We start from the raw sequence: 18057 nt of genomic DNA, 5'->3' as shown, positions 1-18057 counted from the left end.
TTAGGGTGTTTTGTTCCCTTCCTTGCAGCTAGGAGTAAACAAAAGTGGTGGCCTTCCTCATGTGCCCTTTTGCTCTGAGAATTTTGTAGTATGATTGCTGTAACTTCCACGTGATCATATCCTGTTGTAGAACTAAAGATGAGAAATTAATTATCTTTATTTCACTTTGAGACAGTTCTGAATGCTTCCACTGCCCTTTGAAACATTTACTATTGCTCCCATTTCCTTTTCTCCACCCTGTGTAGTATCAGATGCAGCCACTTTCCTTTTGGAGTTGGAAGAGCTGGGTGGAACTTGTGGGCTGTGAACACCACTCCCAGGGCAGGCGATCAGGGGCACAGTTCAGGCCTCTTGACTTGGGACAAGCCAAGTTTCTTTTTAACTGTGACAATGAAAACCACTGCCTTTAGGTACTTGCCTAGAATAAATCAGTCTTAAATTTAGCTATCTTCACACCATACTGCAAAGGAAAACATCCTACTTATTTATGTATGATAGTTTGACATTACCATTGTGTTATCTTAATCACATAGAGGATTGGAAGAGAAGGCAACCTGGTACTTGTAATTTATTTTGAACGTGTGAACAATCCCAGTTTTTATTTTCATTAGCAAATAATGGATATTAACTTGCCCAGAGGAAATGTAGGAGACCTAAGAGTGTTTACTGCGATAACTGTGTGTCAAATAAAGCTGAAGAAAATCTAGTTTTACAGGTTTTGGGGATGTGTTTATGATAGGAGAGTTCACAGATGAAGGGTATCATTGTTGGAAGGCAACACTAGCGCTACGGCAGCTTGGGAAGCAGGCTGGCAGAGGTTTGTTACAGTAGTGCAGAGATCTGGGAGCCTGTGCTGTTCTTTGTCAAGTGGTCTCTTGAAACAACGAGCAATTTCACTGGGTAATGGTGAGTTTCAGACCATGCAGTAACCAAATCTAGGCTTGTGTTTGGGCTTGTAGAGAATACAGAAAGAAGGCTTATACAATTTAAGTGCCTCTCCATTGGATTTGCCTCCTCAGCCTTATTTTCTTAGTACTGCTTTCACATATCCTGTGTGTACTAAAGCAAGGAAATGGGTTGCTACATCTGAGATGTTCCCCAGTCAGCCTGGGTGAGCTGTGTTGGACTGGAAGGCTTTGGACCGGCCCAGCTTGAGGTATCTGCATCCCATCAGGGGCGGTGCAGGTCTGGCACAGTCGGGGTGGTGCTGGGTGCCCTGCAGGCTGCATCGGCCCACCCTGCCATCCAGACAGCGTTGCTGCGGCCGGAGCGCCTGTCCCGCTGCCCCTGCAGCCAGCCCGGCCCCGCCCGCCCTCTCCTCACGGCGCTGCTCTGGGCGGAGCGCGGAGCCGAGCCCTTCCCTCAGGGCCCGCGGCGGGCGGGGCCCTGCGGCTCCTCCGCCCGGCACAGCCCGGACCGGCCCGACCCTGTGCGCTCGGGGAGCCCGGCAGACGCGGTAAGTAGGCGCTGCCCCCTCAGCTGGCGGCGCCTCCGCAGGTTCCCTTCTCCGTCTTCATCTGGGTCTGTCCCTTACGCTGAGCCGCCCTCACGGCGCTCCCGCTCCGTCTCCCGCCTGTGAGGGGTCGCGGCTGTGCAGCCCCTCTGGCGGGGCAGCTCCGGGGCCGGCGGCGGGTCCCTCCCGCGGGGCTGGGGGATGCGGACCCCCGGCCTCAGGGCGTCTGCGCTGGCTCTGTGTGTGCCCGCAGCCGCCAGCCGGAGGCAAAGGCAGCTCCCGGCAGCATCCCCGCCGCGAGCAGCTGTCCCCGAGCAGGTCCCACAGGGGCCGGGCAATGCCGCGGTGCCACAAGTGCCCCTGTTGGTGTTTGTAGCCCCTCGGTCTGGCGCGGGTCCTGTCCGAGGCCATCGGGGACATTTAGCCAATGCTGTGCTCAACTTCCATCGTTTATCCGCAAGTTTCTTCCTGCCTTTTCCCTCAAGCAGCTTCACTTGGGTTTCTTTACACCTGTTCCTCTGGCCAGTGAGCCGGGGGTCCTGGAGCAGCACAGCCCGGTGGAGGGGACTGGTTTGGCTGGCCTGCGTGCATGTAGAGGACAGTCCAGAAGGAAGATGTGAGTTAGGAGAGTGAAAATGTGTGGCAATTGCTCCTGCTTTGACTGATCAGTCGCCAGATGCAAAAGGACCAAAGTCACAGTGCTCACCTGCTTAATGCGTGAGGTAAAAGCTCATCTCTGACCCTTTTTTGAAACATTAGCTGGTTTCAGACTTTCCTGTGCCTTTCAATTGTGCAAGAAACACAGGTCGCCGAGGGAGGTTTCCCTTGACTTTGGGGCAGTGCTGTGAATGATGTGCAGCAGTAATCCTTGAAGGCGCCTCAGGGACGGGGACAGGGCTCTGCCCGTGCCAAGCCAGCGTGCCTGGCCTTGCGGGCTTCCCCTGCGGCCCGAGTGTCCATCCAGGCTGTGCTCCCACCCAGCTCATCGCTCAGGCACGCCGGGCTTTGGGATCCCTGCACTTGGCCGGGAGCTGGGCAGCTGGATCAGCTGCAGAGCCAATGTGGTTTGTATGTGTGCTTGAAGCAGAGGCTTGGAAATAGTCTTGGGTGGTTCACCACACATGTAATTACTGCAGGGTAAATTTGGGAGCCCTTGAGAGTTAGTGGCAGGAGCAGTGATTCCATACCACTGGGATTGAATGCTCAGATGGTCGGTGTGTTTTGTGTTTTTTATGGACACACAGTAGTAATAGTTGCCTTAATTTCCTGGCAGAAGAATTTTTAGGCTACTTTTGTTTTCTGACAGGAAAGTTTCAGTGAAAATAAGGGTTTGCTGAAACTGATAGAACTTTTAACTGTGCTACGCTTATTTGGAAGTAGAAGGTAAAACCCTCTTGGGTTGTTTGGGTTTTTTTTTTGCTGTTGGAATTGCTTAGTCTTTTGTGGGATAAAAGAGAAAGAAAGATGAAAAAAGGAGTGAAAGTGAAAGAAGAAAATACTTTAATGCTTATAAAAATCTCTTTACTTTTAGCATAAAATGACAAAACTACAAGACAATATAACTTTAATTTGTTTAATGGGTTTGGTTTCTTGGTTTTATTTTGGTGGGGTTTTTTTTTCTTCTTTTCTCTTTGGTTTTTTTTTGCCTTCATTTTCCAGATCATTAATCGTTAATTTAAAACAGTCCAGTTTCGATTCTAATTTGGTTTTGGTCATTTTTCAGTATTATAAAAGAGTTCATATGGGAGGTTTTTACGTTGGTCTGTTCTAATGGGTTTAGCGTAACTAATGTTTTGTAATATAAAAGCATACCAGGGGAATGCTCCTCAGTTTGGCAAAGGGTTTTATGATTCAGCTCATGTCAGGTGTACTTGAGAAAGTCAGATTATTCAGCTGTTACCTCAGTCACTTGAAACTTGTTTCCTTAGGACAGAGGAAACCCTAAGGGAAAAAAATGCAAGGCTGTTGGCAACTGAAGTGCTCCAGCAGTTTTGTTCTCACCTCTGATTTTGGTATTCTGCTCTTGTTTACTGGTGGGTGGGCATTTAATGTGGGCTTGACGTGTATAAACCAGTCACTGATTGTCACATAATTTGGTAGTGATGGGCTAATAACTTAACCTGTGCAGGGAAAACTTCATTAGAGAAGAGAAATAGAACTTACTTTCTTCTGCTCCTGTTGAGAGGAACTATGAGGAATCCTAGAGCAAAGAGATGAGGAGAGGAGAGGAGAGGAGAGGTGGGCCCAGTGTGGGATGGTTGGGGAATGGATGTGGCATGTTCTGTGAAATGGCACAGGAGCTCCTCTCCTCTGCTGAGGTTGCCTTGGAGCAATTAAGCTCTGATTCAGAACTCACTGAAGCAGGTACCTTCATCACCCTGGGTTTAATGAATTCTGGTGCAGCTCTTAAGCGATGGGAATGGCTCTGACTCACTGGATTGTGGTATTGTTTGGGCACATGCCCCTGAAGTGTTAGCATAAGGTGTGTAGCAGGAAAAAAAGCTGGCTCTTGCTTTTTCCTCAGAAGTGAACAACTTTTTTGTCTGAGTCCAAGATGAATGTCTGTCCATCTCTAATTCAGCCTGCCTTCACTGGCCACCATAAGAAAAAGCACCATCTGTCTAGGAAAAAAAAAAATAATTCCTGCTCTCATTCCTGCTTTGATGTACTTGTGCTCTGTATTTGTAAATGGTGTCCAACAAAAACCTTATGGTGTAAGAAATCTTTGAAAGTGAAATCACCTTAGTTTCCCAAGGTGAGAGAAGGGTAACATTCATGCTTGTGAATGGCACTTCTATTTCAGATGAATTTTGAGTGTGTGAGGATTATCTTTCGTTGGCTTACCCTCTTGTGCTGTGCTAATGACAGTTGCTTTGGATCATCAAGTGTGTGATCTATTTTGGGCATTTGCTTAGTGTGACTGTTGGGTGAAAGCCAGGGAGGGATATCTGTGGAAGGCAGGATAGGATAACATGAAGTGATAGACATGGGAAACACCAGCACATCAGAGGGGGTCTGAACATTGTGCAACAGTTTTGTCTTCAGCCTTCAAAAACATGACTCTGGGCTTGAAAGGGTTCTTTGTGGGAGATTTAACTCTAGTGCTTTGATCTCTGCAGAAATGGGTGTAAGAGATCAGCAGAAGGGAGGAGAATTTCCTGGTTATTTTTGCATGGATTCTACTCACCTGCAGAATCAGCTGTGTTCTTTGGAGGATGCTGAGAAATGAGTGAACTTGTCAATCAAACATTAAGTGATTGTGTTCACAGAGGCAGTTTGGGTGGGTTCCCCACTCTCAAAGCAATCTTTTTAACTTGCTCTTCTGAATGGCAATGAAATCCTTCTTAAAACAATGACTTTTTAGGTGTATTTGGTTTTATGTTGTTTATAACCATGTACCTTAAATTCTGATGAAGGGAGTAGTCAGCTTGAGGAAATTACAATCTTTGGGCAAGTCTCAGCAGCGTCTCTTTTTACCTGGGCATTTTCACATAGCATACTTGCGTGTGCTCAGAATGTAATTTTGCAATTCAGGGTGAGCAAAAGCTTTGGGTTTTCAGCAAGGCTTGGCTTTGTCCTTTGCTTGCTTTTTTGAACTCTGTAAAGGCTGAATGCAGCCAACACTTAAGAAAATTCTTCTTTGAACAATAGCAAGCAATATTACATAAACTTAGTTAAGGATCAAATAGCTCAGACATGTCCTCAGTCTTGTAAATATGACTGAAGCATTTATTGACTGTAGTGTCAAGATCTGAGCAATAGTGGTTGGTGATCTTTCAGTGAGATGATGAAAGGTTACTTGAAGAATATATCAAGTATCAAGTATTTTTCACTTTGCATAAATCACTTTCTAATTTGCTTACAAAGTGAAATTTGAGTTGCTTATTTTCATTGAAAAGTAAAATAGACATTTTCATCCCTAGCATGAACATGGGTTTGGGAAGGAAATTATTGAGCAACAGAGTTAACAGAACAGTTCACCTGGCTTCACCTTGAAAAACGATGAAAATATCAACAAAGCCAGGGTAGAAAGTGGAAAAATAATATCATACATTGCAGTGTATTTTATTAGTGTGGTGGTTACCCTGGGCTTCAGTGTCACAACCCGTGTGGTTTCTCTTGTTTGCCTTGGGTAGCCCAAAAATAGAGATCATTGCTAAAACACAGTTACACAGGAGGGCAAGGGAGGTGCATTTGTCTCCATTAAAGAGCTTTGAAACTGGGTTTGAGCAGGTGTTTTGATAGAAATGCAGCAGCCTCAGAGCCCTTGAGCTATCCCAGGTGCAGTGCAGACCTGCAGCAGTGCTGTTCTGGAGAGCATGTGAGGAGTACCTTGCATCTCCCTCTCCTCTGCAGAGGCACCTGCAGGTGTGTCATGAGATGATCACTTGTGACATATGGCAGGAATGGCTGTGTTTGGGCCAGACATGCCTGTCACCCCAGCCTGCCTGTCACCCCAGAGCTGTGCAGATACCTTCAGAGGGCACAGGCTGCAGTTCTGATGTATAACTGAAATACTCCTCATCATCTGTGGCTGTAAGGATTGATGTAGTGGCCCTTTTGCTTGACATAGAGCAATCCAAGAATTTTGCTCCTAATGCGTAGGTTTTGCTAACATCAGCTAAAAATATATTTATGTAGAAGTGCTAGGAGACTTTCTGTTCCTTTGAAGTAATAGAAGGAGCATATTTGGAAAGGAATTGAAACTCAACATGCCACCCATGTATTAGAAGCCAGTGGTTTGTAAAAAGGGCTGGGGCAAACAAAGCAACCAATCTTTTTATCTGAGGTGAGTGAATGACGACAGCTTGGGTGTGTATTGAGGAATTGTTAGATTTTTACAATGTATTTTCTGCTCACAATACCCGCTTTTTTTTGAGAAAAATCTTCAATTTGTGTGCCTTTCAGTTTGTCAGGAATACTGCAATTGCTCTTTGATACTTGGTCCTGTTTTATAGGTCTGCTGAGTCTTCTTGCAATACTGAATTGAACTTATTCCTAAAGGATCAAAATGGAGCTTTTTTTGCTTGTGAAATATGCTTCACAATATGCACCAGTCAGTTGCCAATGACTGCAATTTAAAAATCTGCAGCAGCTGTATAGAGATAAGGAACTTAGAAGTCCCCAGTGCATCTGAAGGAAGCAGCATCTGGGATTCATAAAGCAAACAAAGCCCATTACATTGACAAGATAGGCTGTTGGGTGTAGAGGTGTGTGAGAATAACTATATATCTCAATGCAATTAGATTTGATTGTGCTGCTAGAAGCCTTACAGCTATTTTACATGTTCTGATCTAAACAGTGGATATTTGGGCCATTGGGCACAGTGCCAGTGTTCATCTCCACAGGAAACAGCAAATAGTTCATGACCTGACTGGCCAATTACTCTGTTCAAATCTATTCTGTTTCCATAACTACATTGCTGTGGAGGTGTATCCCAAGGAATTATGTGAGTTCTCATCTGCTCCTCTTCCAGAAGCAGCCCAGCAAAATGCACAGATGTGAAGCTTGTCACAGAGATGATCAGTTTAAAGGATTGTGTTCAGGACACAAACTGCACAATTACACAGAGTAACACCTGTAGCAGATGCTGCTGTTCTCCTCATTTGAAACATCTGCTGTGCATGATGGAAGATGTGCTGAAAGCTCTGGAGAGGGAATTGGCACTTTTTTTCCAGCAGCATTTCAAATGTCTGTGTGCTGTCCTGCCTGTGTGCTTCAGGAGCACTGCCTGACCTGAGAAAAAGGAAGCTCTGCCTCCTGGTGTCCCTAGCTGAGGATCTGGCTGAGGGAGTCTGTAATGCTGGTTTTTGTGCTCGCTCTCTTTGGTGTAGTGTGGAGGCTTTATTGTCCAGAACTTTGTGAAATTACTAATTCATTTTCCTTTCACCATGTTTGTGTTTCTTGGTATGTTCTGTGCTTCCACTTAGTTGTGTTCTTGGGTACATCAGTGGTGGCCAAGAATCTCCTTCACTGAAAGGTGCTCATCTCTTTCCAGATTGGAGCCCTCACTATTTGGCTGAGACTGCTGAATTAGTTATTTTGATTGATCAGTGGTACCTTTGGTCATGAATGAGCTGCAATGGATTCAAAGTGCCTATACCACAAATGTATGTTAGTGAGACTCAGCCTCTTGCAAGATGTAATGAATGTCATTCTTCATTAATATTCTAGTTGCATCATCCTTGAGTATCAATGAAAGACCAAGTATGGCTTTCTTCAAGCAACAGAAGGTGGAGGACATTTATGAAATTGGGGAAGAGCTGGGAAGGTAAGGTCATACTGATGACACCACATGATTCTAAAAGCTGACACGTGAGGATATTTGCTTCTTCCTTCTGCCTGGGATAGCCTAGATCAGTTACAATGTACTACAATAGCAACACACACCTTAACAAAGACTGCACTTTGGATAGGAAATTTTGGTAGTTTTTTTGGCTTTTTTCTTTAGATTAAATGTGCCAACTGTTTTTTTCTGTTTCTTTTCTTGCAACTAGGACAACAAAAGGTATGTTTGCATTGTCTTTTGTAGAAAGGTGTCACCTGTGTCCGTGCTTTAGACTTGAGTTCACATGCCTGTTCTCAGAGCCAACTGGGAGCCAGGAGCCTGTGGTGCTGTCACCACTGACACAGCACTTTCACTTGTCCTGTTGTTTTGAGCAGCACTCCACAGCACTGTTGTTTTCAGCTGGCTCCAAGCACTGACATCACTTGTTCATGTATCCCTGAAAGGCTTTACCTCTCAAATCTTCAGTTGGACTGGTTAATGCTTGTAGATAGTCTTTAATGTATAAAGGCTGATCTGCAGGTATTAATTACAGGTGTAATTACCAACTGTTACCATGCTTAACCATGAGCATGTGCCTAAACACTGCTGGGTTTGTGAACTGGATACCCAGGGTACTGGATACTCAGTCAGCAACATACAGTGCTCTGGGTGAGGATGGCTGCTTCCCGTTCAGTGTCCAACCCTCTAATGTTTTTTGTTTTAATATGCAAATAGCTAAATTAGGGCTGTACACAGGTTGCCTTCTTTTTCTTTCCCAATGTGTGGCAGTTGGTTTCCATACATGACTGTGTATGTGCCATCACCCTTTCTTTAGGGCCAGTCATCAGCTCCATTAAAACACCTCAGTTGATGTGATGTCCATTTGGTTTTTTGGTTTTTTTTTCACTCTCAGCTATTTAAGTTTTAGAGTTACTGAGAAGACTTCTTTTAAGGGGAGAGGGGTTGAGGTTTGTTTGTTAATTTGTTTTCCATTCCCTTCCCTCTCAGGAAGGCCATAACTATTAAGTTTCCTGTAACTGCTTGCTTTTAAGTATTGCTTAGTACTGAGAGTATCAGTCTGACAGTGAAAACCTGACAACAGTGAGCAGTAAAGGAATTCAGTGCATGCATGGAGGGTGTAAGAGGTGTGGTTTTTAACAATGAGGTCCTAGCTTAAACAGTCAAACTACTAAAGTGAGAAACTGAAGACTGAGTAATTTATTTTTACTTTGGTTTCTGAATTGGTTTTGGGACTCTTTTGAGATGATGAACATAATTCTCCAAGCTGATGGATATTGGGGATTTTCAATGGAGAAGTGTAGCTGAACCAGTCTGGTGCAGGCTGGCCATTGCTTCTTGAATCAGCCAGAGAGGCTGGTCAAGGTTTGTGTGGCCACAGCAGCCCTCCTCCTCTTCAGGCTGCATGTATAATGTCACACTGTCTTTGTCAGTGTATTTTCACTTTCAGGTTGTTGGGGCCAGTGACAAATGGTATTTTGCTTTGCTAGGAGGAAGTTAACATGCTGGACAGATTGCAGTGACTGATCTTTTCCAATGCTGACTCATGCCCTTAGAACCTGTAGATGCCTTCTATTAGTTCAGTTTGCAACAAGCTGTTAGCTACTGACAAGTAGAGGTAGGTAAAGGATTCATTTATTGTCATTCTGGTGGCAGAAGTCACAAAAAAAATGTTTTCAAGCAACATCTGTGAAGAGTCTGTCCTGTTCTTGTCCTCCTCACTGAGTTTGTCACTTCTTGAGAACAAAACTAGTTGTTAACATGGCCCTAGTGCTTGTTCTAGCTGGGATTCAGCCATCAGATAAAACAGAGTATCTCACTGACAGAGCCAGCAGTTGTTTATCTGAAAGTCTTTGCACAGCACTCAGGAAAGGTTGATCCCACCACAGACTGCAAAGCCTGAGCTCAGCTCTGGTGATGAAAGGAGGCACTTCCTGTCATTGTGCAGCATTGAGGGTGACCAGAGCAAAGCTCCCCAGCCCCTGTTAAACCCTGCACATGGAGAATGTGGGCGGGCAGTGCCCAGCAGATCATCCTCGGGGTCCCTGTGGGGCTGGAAGCAGCTCAGAGAGAGCTGTCAGTGGTGTGCCAAGGCAGGGGGTGAGAGAAGGCATTTTGCAGAGAAGTGAGCAGGTTTTCCATGGCTGCAGCTGTGTGCTCTGACCAGCTCCAACACTCCCTCAGTCTTTCAAATATTAATCTTACACCAACCTCTGTTGCCCAACTTCTCCAAAGGTACACACAGGGAGCAATCTGTCGGGCATGTGGCCTTAGAGACAACTTGCTGATGGCCTTGTTCGTTATAGCAGCTCCATTTGGGAAGCTTAGCATGGCCTATGCTGAATGTGTGCAATACTTCAAATATACATTTATAATTGTGTTGCTTCCCTCAAGATAGTATCAGTCACTTTCAGGTCTGTGGGTACTGAGGTTCTCCAGCCATAGCTGAAAGGAAGCTTAAAAAGAGGACTCTCTAAAGTGAATTTAGCAAATTTCAACATTATAAAGAAATAATACAGCTTTAACAATTTGTGCTGTTTTGAGGAGGGTCCTGGTGTAATCCATTTGCAGGGATGTTAACGGCGTGACAAATCAGTGGAAATACCCCTTGAAAAATGTGAAGAAGTGAAGACTAACTTGTCTTCTTGGGAATATGCAGCAGGTCAAATAGCTGCTGCTTCCTTCTTGTGGCAAGGGAGGTGACAGCTGGAGACAACCAAGATTGGAAAGTCTTAAATCAAGAGCACAGTAGGCCCAGAGAAAGAAGAACTGTCCTGCTGAGCTAGGGGTATAGTTTCCAGGAAAGTGGCAGCAGTAAAGCTCACTGGAAAGCCTTTAATGCAATGTTTCAGTTGTTCTGTTTTGGCTGGGTAGTTGTGGCTTTTTACAACATATAAAGTGTTGTACGAACATGCAGGAGCCCTTTCCAGCTGTACTAGCAAACACTGATGGTGCTGGTAGGTACTGGAATTTGAGATGCACAGTGTGATTTATAAAAGGATGTATCATAGAGTCATTAATCTATTACCTAAATGTGGTGCCAGTGAGGCTGTGAGAGCTGTTGACATTTGTGCCTTCTGGGCAGTGTCACTGTTACATGCCAAGTTGGGGCTGAGGGTAGGAAGTGTCATGGAGCTTTTCCCAAAGTGTTTTTAACAGTGCCCATTGAGAAAGTGTGCTCCTCCAGGGTTGTGTGGGCCTGGCACTGCTGTCCTGGGCCAGTGTCCTGCTCCTGCAGCTCAGCTCTGCAGCGTGCAACACTGAACAGAGAAAAACAGACAAACCTTGGAGTGATATTTCTGAGCATGGAAGTCTCCTCCTTTCCTTCACTGTTGTCCTCTCACTGTAGGGAAGGGGCTCTGCCTTCCTCCACAATGTGGGCCAGCCTTAGCACATGCCACTGCAGTTTCTTGCCTGTATCAGTAACTGGCAGCTATGCTCATTCCTCATCTCCTGGGCCAGTCAATGCCTTTGTGCAGAAAATAATCACTGTGATTTCTGTTGATCAGTTTGGACATAACTGAGCCTCCAGTTTCTCAGCCCCTACTGACCTGAGCTGTGGTTTCATATTTAAAGCCAAGCTCCATCTTTCATCAGTGGCTTGTTGTGCCTCCTGTAGTTCCCCATCTCCAGGTACAAGTTCCTGCTTCCTCTGTGCTTGTGTGGGGAGAATTAACTCTGCTCTCTGAGAGAGGAGATACCCCATTTGCTGGGTGAAGCTTTAAAGGACAGCAAATGCAGCATTTTACCAGTGATAGTAGGACCTTGGAGCCTGGCACAAGTCACTGTTCTGACAGTGTAACTAAGTATTTATTTATGTAGTGAAAACAAAAATCAGAGATAACCCAGGTGTTCTTTGCAGGGCAGGAACCTGGACAATGAAAAGTCATGGCCCCCAGCTAGTTGGACTCTCCCTGCTAAACAGAGCTGTGGTTGCAGTTGGTGAAGTCACCCTTAACTCACACCACACCGTATCTTCATACCAGGAATGGTTTTTTTCTAACTGTAGAAATTGCTCAGGACTGTGCTTTCTCAGACATGAACTTTCACTCTGTTCTTTGATTCGTTTGCACTTTAAATTAGTTTTTAAAATTTTGAATAATAACTCTGGATTATTTTATCTTACAACACACACAAAACAGGCCTTTGTGTTTGATGCAAAATGTTAATTTAGTTCCTGAGGACCACCCAGCACTTCTGTTAATGTTTCTTGTTACAGATCCTGTAAGTCATGTTTCATGTATGTGAATCTCCTGCTGAAACAGTTTTGGCATCTGGAACTTGGTCACAATCGCTGTGATTGTTATCAGCTGTCTGATGCAGTCACTGTTCTTGTATTTTTTCTTTTTAGTCCTTCTAGCAGGTTTCAGTATTAGTTTTCAATGCTACCTTAACTGTTTCCAAATTAAAACATTTGTTACAGAGAGTGCAGAGAAAATTGAAGGTTTTTTGGGTTTTTCCTAATAACAAAGTTGCTCTACCTACAGTAAGAGAGAAGAGTTGGCCTTGGCCTTAATTTGTAACAAAGTCACGCATTCCTTATCATCAGCATCCACCTTGATGATGGAAATGATCTCAGTCTATCTCCTCAGTCCATGTCTGGCTTTGAGAGTATAATTGGAGATGATGACCAGATGATGTGGTAGTTCTCACCAAGCTCAAATTTTGTAATTTATTTAACCATTGAAAAATAAGCAGAATAATAATCCCAGGAAAAAGACATTGAATATTAATCCCAATCTTTGTTTTGCCATTTCTGTAAATATAAACCTATTTTTTCCATTTTGCATTGAAGTAGAAAGCAAATGGAAATTTCAACAGCTGAGAAAATATACTGTGTATAGTGTTAATTCCATACTTTTAAAATGAAAAATATTACTGATGAGCAAAAATGTGCATGAAATAAACATAGTACAGCTCAAATTCAAACTGCACTGGACAAATTGTTACCATCGATGCAGAACAGAGCTCACAGGTACTTGTCTGATGGTCAAGGTCTCAGGTGACATCTGTTAATCCTTGTTAACACTCTACACCAGTTTGAACCAGACTGAAGACCTGTTGTAATAGCTGAGCAGTGAAAAGGGAATTTCAGCAACTCTTTGCAGTTTTGGCCTTACAGATCATTTCCTGAAGTCTTGAATGAAATGCCAGCATGGTTTCCATTTGTTTGATACATGGGGAAGGAGAAAAATCATTTTTCTCCTTCCCCATGTATCAAACAGATGGAAACTCCTTCTCCAAAGGTGAGTTGTGAGCAAAACCTCACAGTGTGTTTAACTATTTGACCTTAATACTTCTCCCCTCTTACAGTTCATGTGCTCCTGGGCCTGTTGCTCTCAGTCCATATCTGGGTGTATTTGGACCTTTACACACAGGTGCAATGTGCTACCCTTTCTCACACACATTACATCTGTGCTGCTGTTGCTCCACATGGTGAGAGGAACAGCTTATCAGATCAGCTATTCCTGCAGAGCATGAGTCAGCTGTGACCTTCCCTGGCTCTGTACACTCTGCTCATTGCCACTCTGAGCACTGATACTCAATCCAAAAGCTAAGTCTGATAAGCAGGGAGGATTTTTCATCATATGCATTTTATTCTTGGGCTTCAGATTACACAGAAAGCTTGCCAGGCTGTCGGGGACTTGTCAGAGCTGCTGGGCTCATGCTCTCTCACTGCTGACTCTGCATCTCCAGTCTCAGGAGGAGCTGATAAGGGCCACATTGGTGGCCACTGCAGGATTGGGAAGTTTCCAAAAGCATTGAACAGTTTCAGGAGATGCTGTTGACAATTCAGGGGGTAGCACAATTTCTTGTGACTCATGGCTAAGGACCCCACGAGGTGTTAAGGTATTAATTGTGTTACTGTACTGAAAGCTTGTAATAATCCATAGCACTGTTCAGAAACATTAGATTTATCAAACTTTCTTTGAATTTCAAATGAGCTGCTCTCTACTTATTCTAGTAAACCAGATCCTTCTGTTAAGAGTCAATATTCTACTCTTCTGACTCTTTTCTGGCACTGCACACAGAGATCACCTTTGGGTCAGGGTGTGTAGGTTACCCTTGTGTGAGTTCAGAGAGATGGAGATGAGAGGTGCCAGACAGTGACTTTATTAAAGACAGAATATGTCCAAAGGTGCTCAGCACTTCCCTTCAGGAATATTGAAATTTATCCCCCAAAGTCACTTTGCTCTAGAGCATTACACAATCAGTAAAAGGTGAGTTGTGAGCAAAAACTCACAGTGTGTTTAAAAGTTGCAGCTGATTTTTTTTTTCTTTTCTACTACTTTTTAGTAGTCCAGTGAAATTCCTATGAAATGATCTATTTAAAAAGGTTTTGGATCATTCTGTTATAATCTGGCATCTGATAGTTTAGGTTCTGTGGAGTTGCTTTAGGAGAGGTAATAATTTCCTTTGCATTTTGTTGGGGGGGGGGAAGAAAAACAAACAAGTAAACCAAAACTCAGTTTTATCTGAAGCTTAAGCAGTAGTGACATTTGTGACAGTTTTATTTTTAAAACTCTTTATGAAGATACAAGAGATGCCATCAGAGTATTTAACAGCAGAAGGTTTTGGGTTTTTTTTTAGTTTTATTCCATAAAGCCTCACGGAAGCAGTGAGATACTTTCCTTTTGGTGACCTTGCCTAGAATTTCTGATTTACTGTTTCAACTATCCTACTCTAATTTCTTTATAAATGCTGTGCTATTTGACTTCCTATTTATTTACTGTGTAGATTAAATTTTGCTGTACCAAAATCCTGGTTTAGTCTAAAATAAAAAGTCTATAAAAAATCAAATGTACTGCAAATTATTGTCATTTACAGAAGGCTTTTACATCTTTATAGCTGTGACTACAGAATTCCTGCAAAACCCCTCCATATATATTTATATGCTTTAATGCATATATTTTGTGAACCTTGCATGGCCTTTGGTTGATCTGTGTTTCATAAATGAACAGAAAGCATAAAAATAGATTCTCACTGCTGTTCCAAGCAGACCCCTGTCCTCTCTGCTGGGAAGAGCACTCAGTGCAGTTGCAAATAGCAGAAGTCATCTCTGAAGTGTAAGCAAAGAGGGAGGGGAGTATTTAGTTTAATAAAACTGTGGTTGAGCAATTGCTCTGATCACTTAGAGAAAAAAAAAGGCTGAAAAATATGTTTTCCTCGAATTCAACAAGAATTCTCCAGGGCTTTGCTTTGAAAGTTAGCAAAAAACCCAACCATAAATGGATAAAATTGCTCATATATTTTTCCAAGAAAAGTAAATAGGAATGAAAAAGATGGAAATGTAATAAGGTGCAGACTTTCTAAGCTTGAGATGACCAGTTAAAACCAGTCAAATTTAATAGTGGCAAAAAGACATGATGAACAAGGCTGTTGACATTGTAACGATGGATGTAAATGAGAATGAATTATCCTCTGCTGAACTAAACACACCAGCCTTGAATGTAGAGAAGCCCTGTGTTCAGGTTGGCTAAGTACTGTTATTGTGGTTATGTTTCTGTCTATTAACTCATGCATGTACACAGGATGATTTCATAAGATATTTTTAGTATTTTTAAACTATCATGCAGTCACAGTACTGCCTGTGAATTTAAGCAGATAAAAACTGGTCTAGGTGCTGTTCAGTTTTATTTTAGCCTCCTTTCAGGTCATGTATTCTTGTGCAGGAACACCTAGTGAATAAAATATGAATTACTATAATTACTAGTGATATCTAGTGACATGAAATTAATTTGTATCCTTACCCCATATAATGTTATTTCATTTTCCAGTAGTATTACCTGTATTTTACAGACTTTGGGAAATTAGGTACAGAAGGACAAAGGTGTTACTTTCCATCAGGTGTGTAGAAACCTAATTACTGTTAAAGTCAGTGGGAGGCTGCCTAAAATCCCTTGCAAATCTGTTCCTCAGTAAATTGCCCTGGCTCATATAGGGAGTTGTGTCACCTCTTGACTGGCAGAATGCCAGAGCACTGTCCTTTGCCCAGGTTCATTTACTTTCCAATGAACTTGTTGAAAACATATTTCAGTCTAAAGTGTATCTGTCAATGTGTTCTCATATATCATGTCTTTTATGGGAATTTCAAATTTTAACAACTAAAGCATCGTCATCCTATTTTTTAGAATTCTTTAATGAATGAAATGAAGTTGAATATGAACAACACATAAAGAACTAGACTGAACATGAAGAAAGGGATCATATGTTTGGTATTTGGGGAAGAAATGGTTTGCTGTTCTCAAATGATAGACAGAATCAGCTTCCTGACTTCTCCTCACTCAGGCCTCAGAAAGCCTGCCTGGAGTCAGGTAACCTGTACTGTCATCTCAGTACTTTTCTTATGTATTTTCAGTGTTTTGGGAAGAGCTCCTGAGCCATGCAGTGTTTCAGGAACATCAGAGGAAGACTGGAACAAGCCTATACTTGTGCAAGCAGTTGCCTAACAGCTCTCTTTATTCTAAAGCTGTGGGGCAGCAGCACTGCTGGGCATGGGGCCTTTCAGACTGGCATCTGCACTGCTCTTGCTCTCAGTGACGTTCTGCCCCAGAGCATTACCCTCCAGAACCAGTATTAGAAGGAAGCTTTGACAAAGAGCAAGAAGTTGTCCTGTCATTCTGGATTGTCCAGCTTTGCTCTTCCCACATCCTTTCCACATCCTCTCCTGAAGTGCATGATGATTAAATGAGCTGAACTTGTGCTCTTCTAAAGCATGCTTCTGAAAATAGACTCCAAAACCACCCAGTAATACTGTCTCTGTGTTCTTATTCAGTGGCAAACCTCCTACATGATAGTAGCAATGGAGATGATAGGTTGTCTTCATTGCTGGGATAAATTCCATCGTTACTGATGGACAGATTTGATGTTGTAACTAATTATATTATAACTGACACGATGCAGCTGCTATTGTTCATACTCTTCAGCTGTTTCCACAATTAAGGATGCTTAGCATGTTACAAGGCTGTTGCACAGCTGTCCAAAATATTTCTGGAAGGGAACAAATGTAACTTCTCGGAAAAAAAAACATTTTAGAAATTAAAAATCGTAGTGTCATTAAGTTTGGAGAAGATTTCAAAGAGCAGTGTCAAAGCCAGGCGCATCCAGTTTCTCCAGGAGAATGCTGTGGGGGACAGTGCCAAAGGCTTTACTGAGGTCCAGGTAGGCTCCATCCACAAGTGTCAGCCTCTGAGCTTATCCTGCATGTGTTGGAAATACTTCTGTTTGTGATTCAAGTCATCTTGGTTTCAGCACTGTACTAAAACCCATGAATTCTGGCAAGGTCTTTTGGCTGAAATTTGGGTATCTGAGCTGTGAAATTAAAGTCTAAGATCAAGTACAAATGCCACATGTGAAATTATCTCAATGGCTTAATTTCTCAGTGCTGTCAACTTACATGTCAGGAGGACATACTTTCCTTTCTTCTGCTTTTTTCCTAGCCTAGGTCAAAAGTTTTGGAAGCTGACAGAGTTTGACTCTTATGATCTGAATGCAGATGGACAAAACCACTGCAGTCTTGCTCCTGACCTTACAATCTCTGTAGCTGACAAGGAATCCAAAGTGTCTGACTGTGATTGTAAAATACCTGTGAGGCATCCTCTTGTTTCATAGCTGAATGGGCCTGCAGGAGCTCTTCATTAGTAATTGCATAGCAACTGTCTTAAATAACACAGGATAAGACATTGAGCATTTGTGTCCTTCCCTGTTGCTTGTAACCTCTTCTCTTCAGTCCCAAACTCTCCCACTGAAGAGCTGTCTGCAAAAGCCTGGTTTTAATGGAGATGGGAAATGGCATGAATGCTGGGACAGGAGCAGCAACAGTGTGTGTTGGTGACCACACATGCAGGGGAGCAATAGTAGATTACAAGAGAATTGGTAAAAGAATTGGTACTGTAATAGTTATAGTCTAGCACAATTATTTATGTCAAAGGACAAGACAGAAATTCCTATGCTGTGTCATTATGACTTTTGTAAGCTTTTGCATCAACAGAAATGTACAAAATCCACAGTATCACTGGAATTTCTAAATGCAAAAATGACTGTGTTTGTTCCCATAATCAGCACTGATAAAAAAATATTTTCTCCTGAACTTTGACAAAATTTGTCCCTAGAGAGGATTCAAGGAAACAAGCACAGGAACATTAATACCATGTTTCTTCAGAAAGTCTGAACCAAGCAAGATGCACATCTTGCAAAATATGGTCAAGCAAACAAGAAAAACATGAAAATCATGATGTTTTACACAAGCAGCTCTCAGCACTACAAAACAAACTCTTTTAGTAGAATGTTTAAGGCAAGTTTGGGAATTTTTTAGTGG

General features: G+C 42.8%; 1 protein-coding gene across 4 annotated transcripts in view; it reads left to right on the top strand.

Annotated features, from left to right (window-relative positions):
- The first annotated feature begins 1340 nt into the window (after positions 1 to 1340).
- DAPK2 (death associated protein kinase 2) overlaps positions 1341 to 18057 on the top strand; it is a 38204-nt gene continuing 21487 nt past the window's right edge. For 3 of the 4 annotated variants that reach the window (XM_054642108.2, XM_054642107.2, XM_077185766.1), the window contains exons 1-2: positions 1341 to 1456; positions 7628 to 7724. In XM_054642108.2, coding sequence (XP_054498083.2) covers positions 7663 to 7724 — 62 coding nt within the window. In that variant the 5' untranslated portion in view covers positions 1341 to 1456; positions 7628 to 7662. Of the gene's footprint in view, positions 1457 to 1994; positions 2176 to 7627; positions 7725 to 18057 lie in introns of those variants that run through there. The other variant, XM_077185767.1, reaches the window with a different exon arrangement.

The sequence above is a fragment of the Agelaius phoeniceus genome, chromosome 13, assembly GCF_051311805.1.
Source record: "Agelaius phoeniceus isolate bAgePho1 chromosome 13, bAgePho1.hap1, whole genome shotgun sequence".
Classification (NCBI taxonomy): domain Eukaryota; kingdom Metazoa; phylum Chordata; class Aves; order Passeriformes; family Icteridae; genus Agelaius; species Agelaius phoeniceus.
The sequence above is the reverse complement of the archived record's forward strand: the minus strand, read 5'-3'. Positions and strand labels throughout refer to the sequence as shown.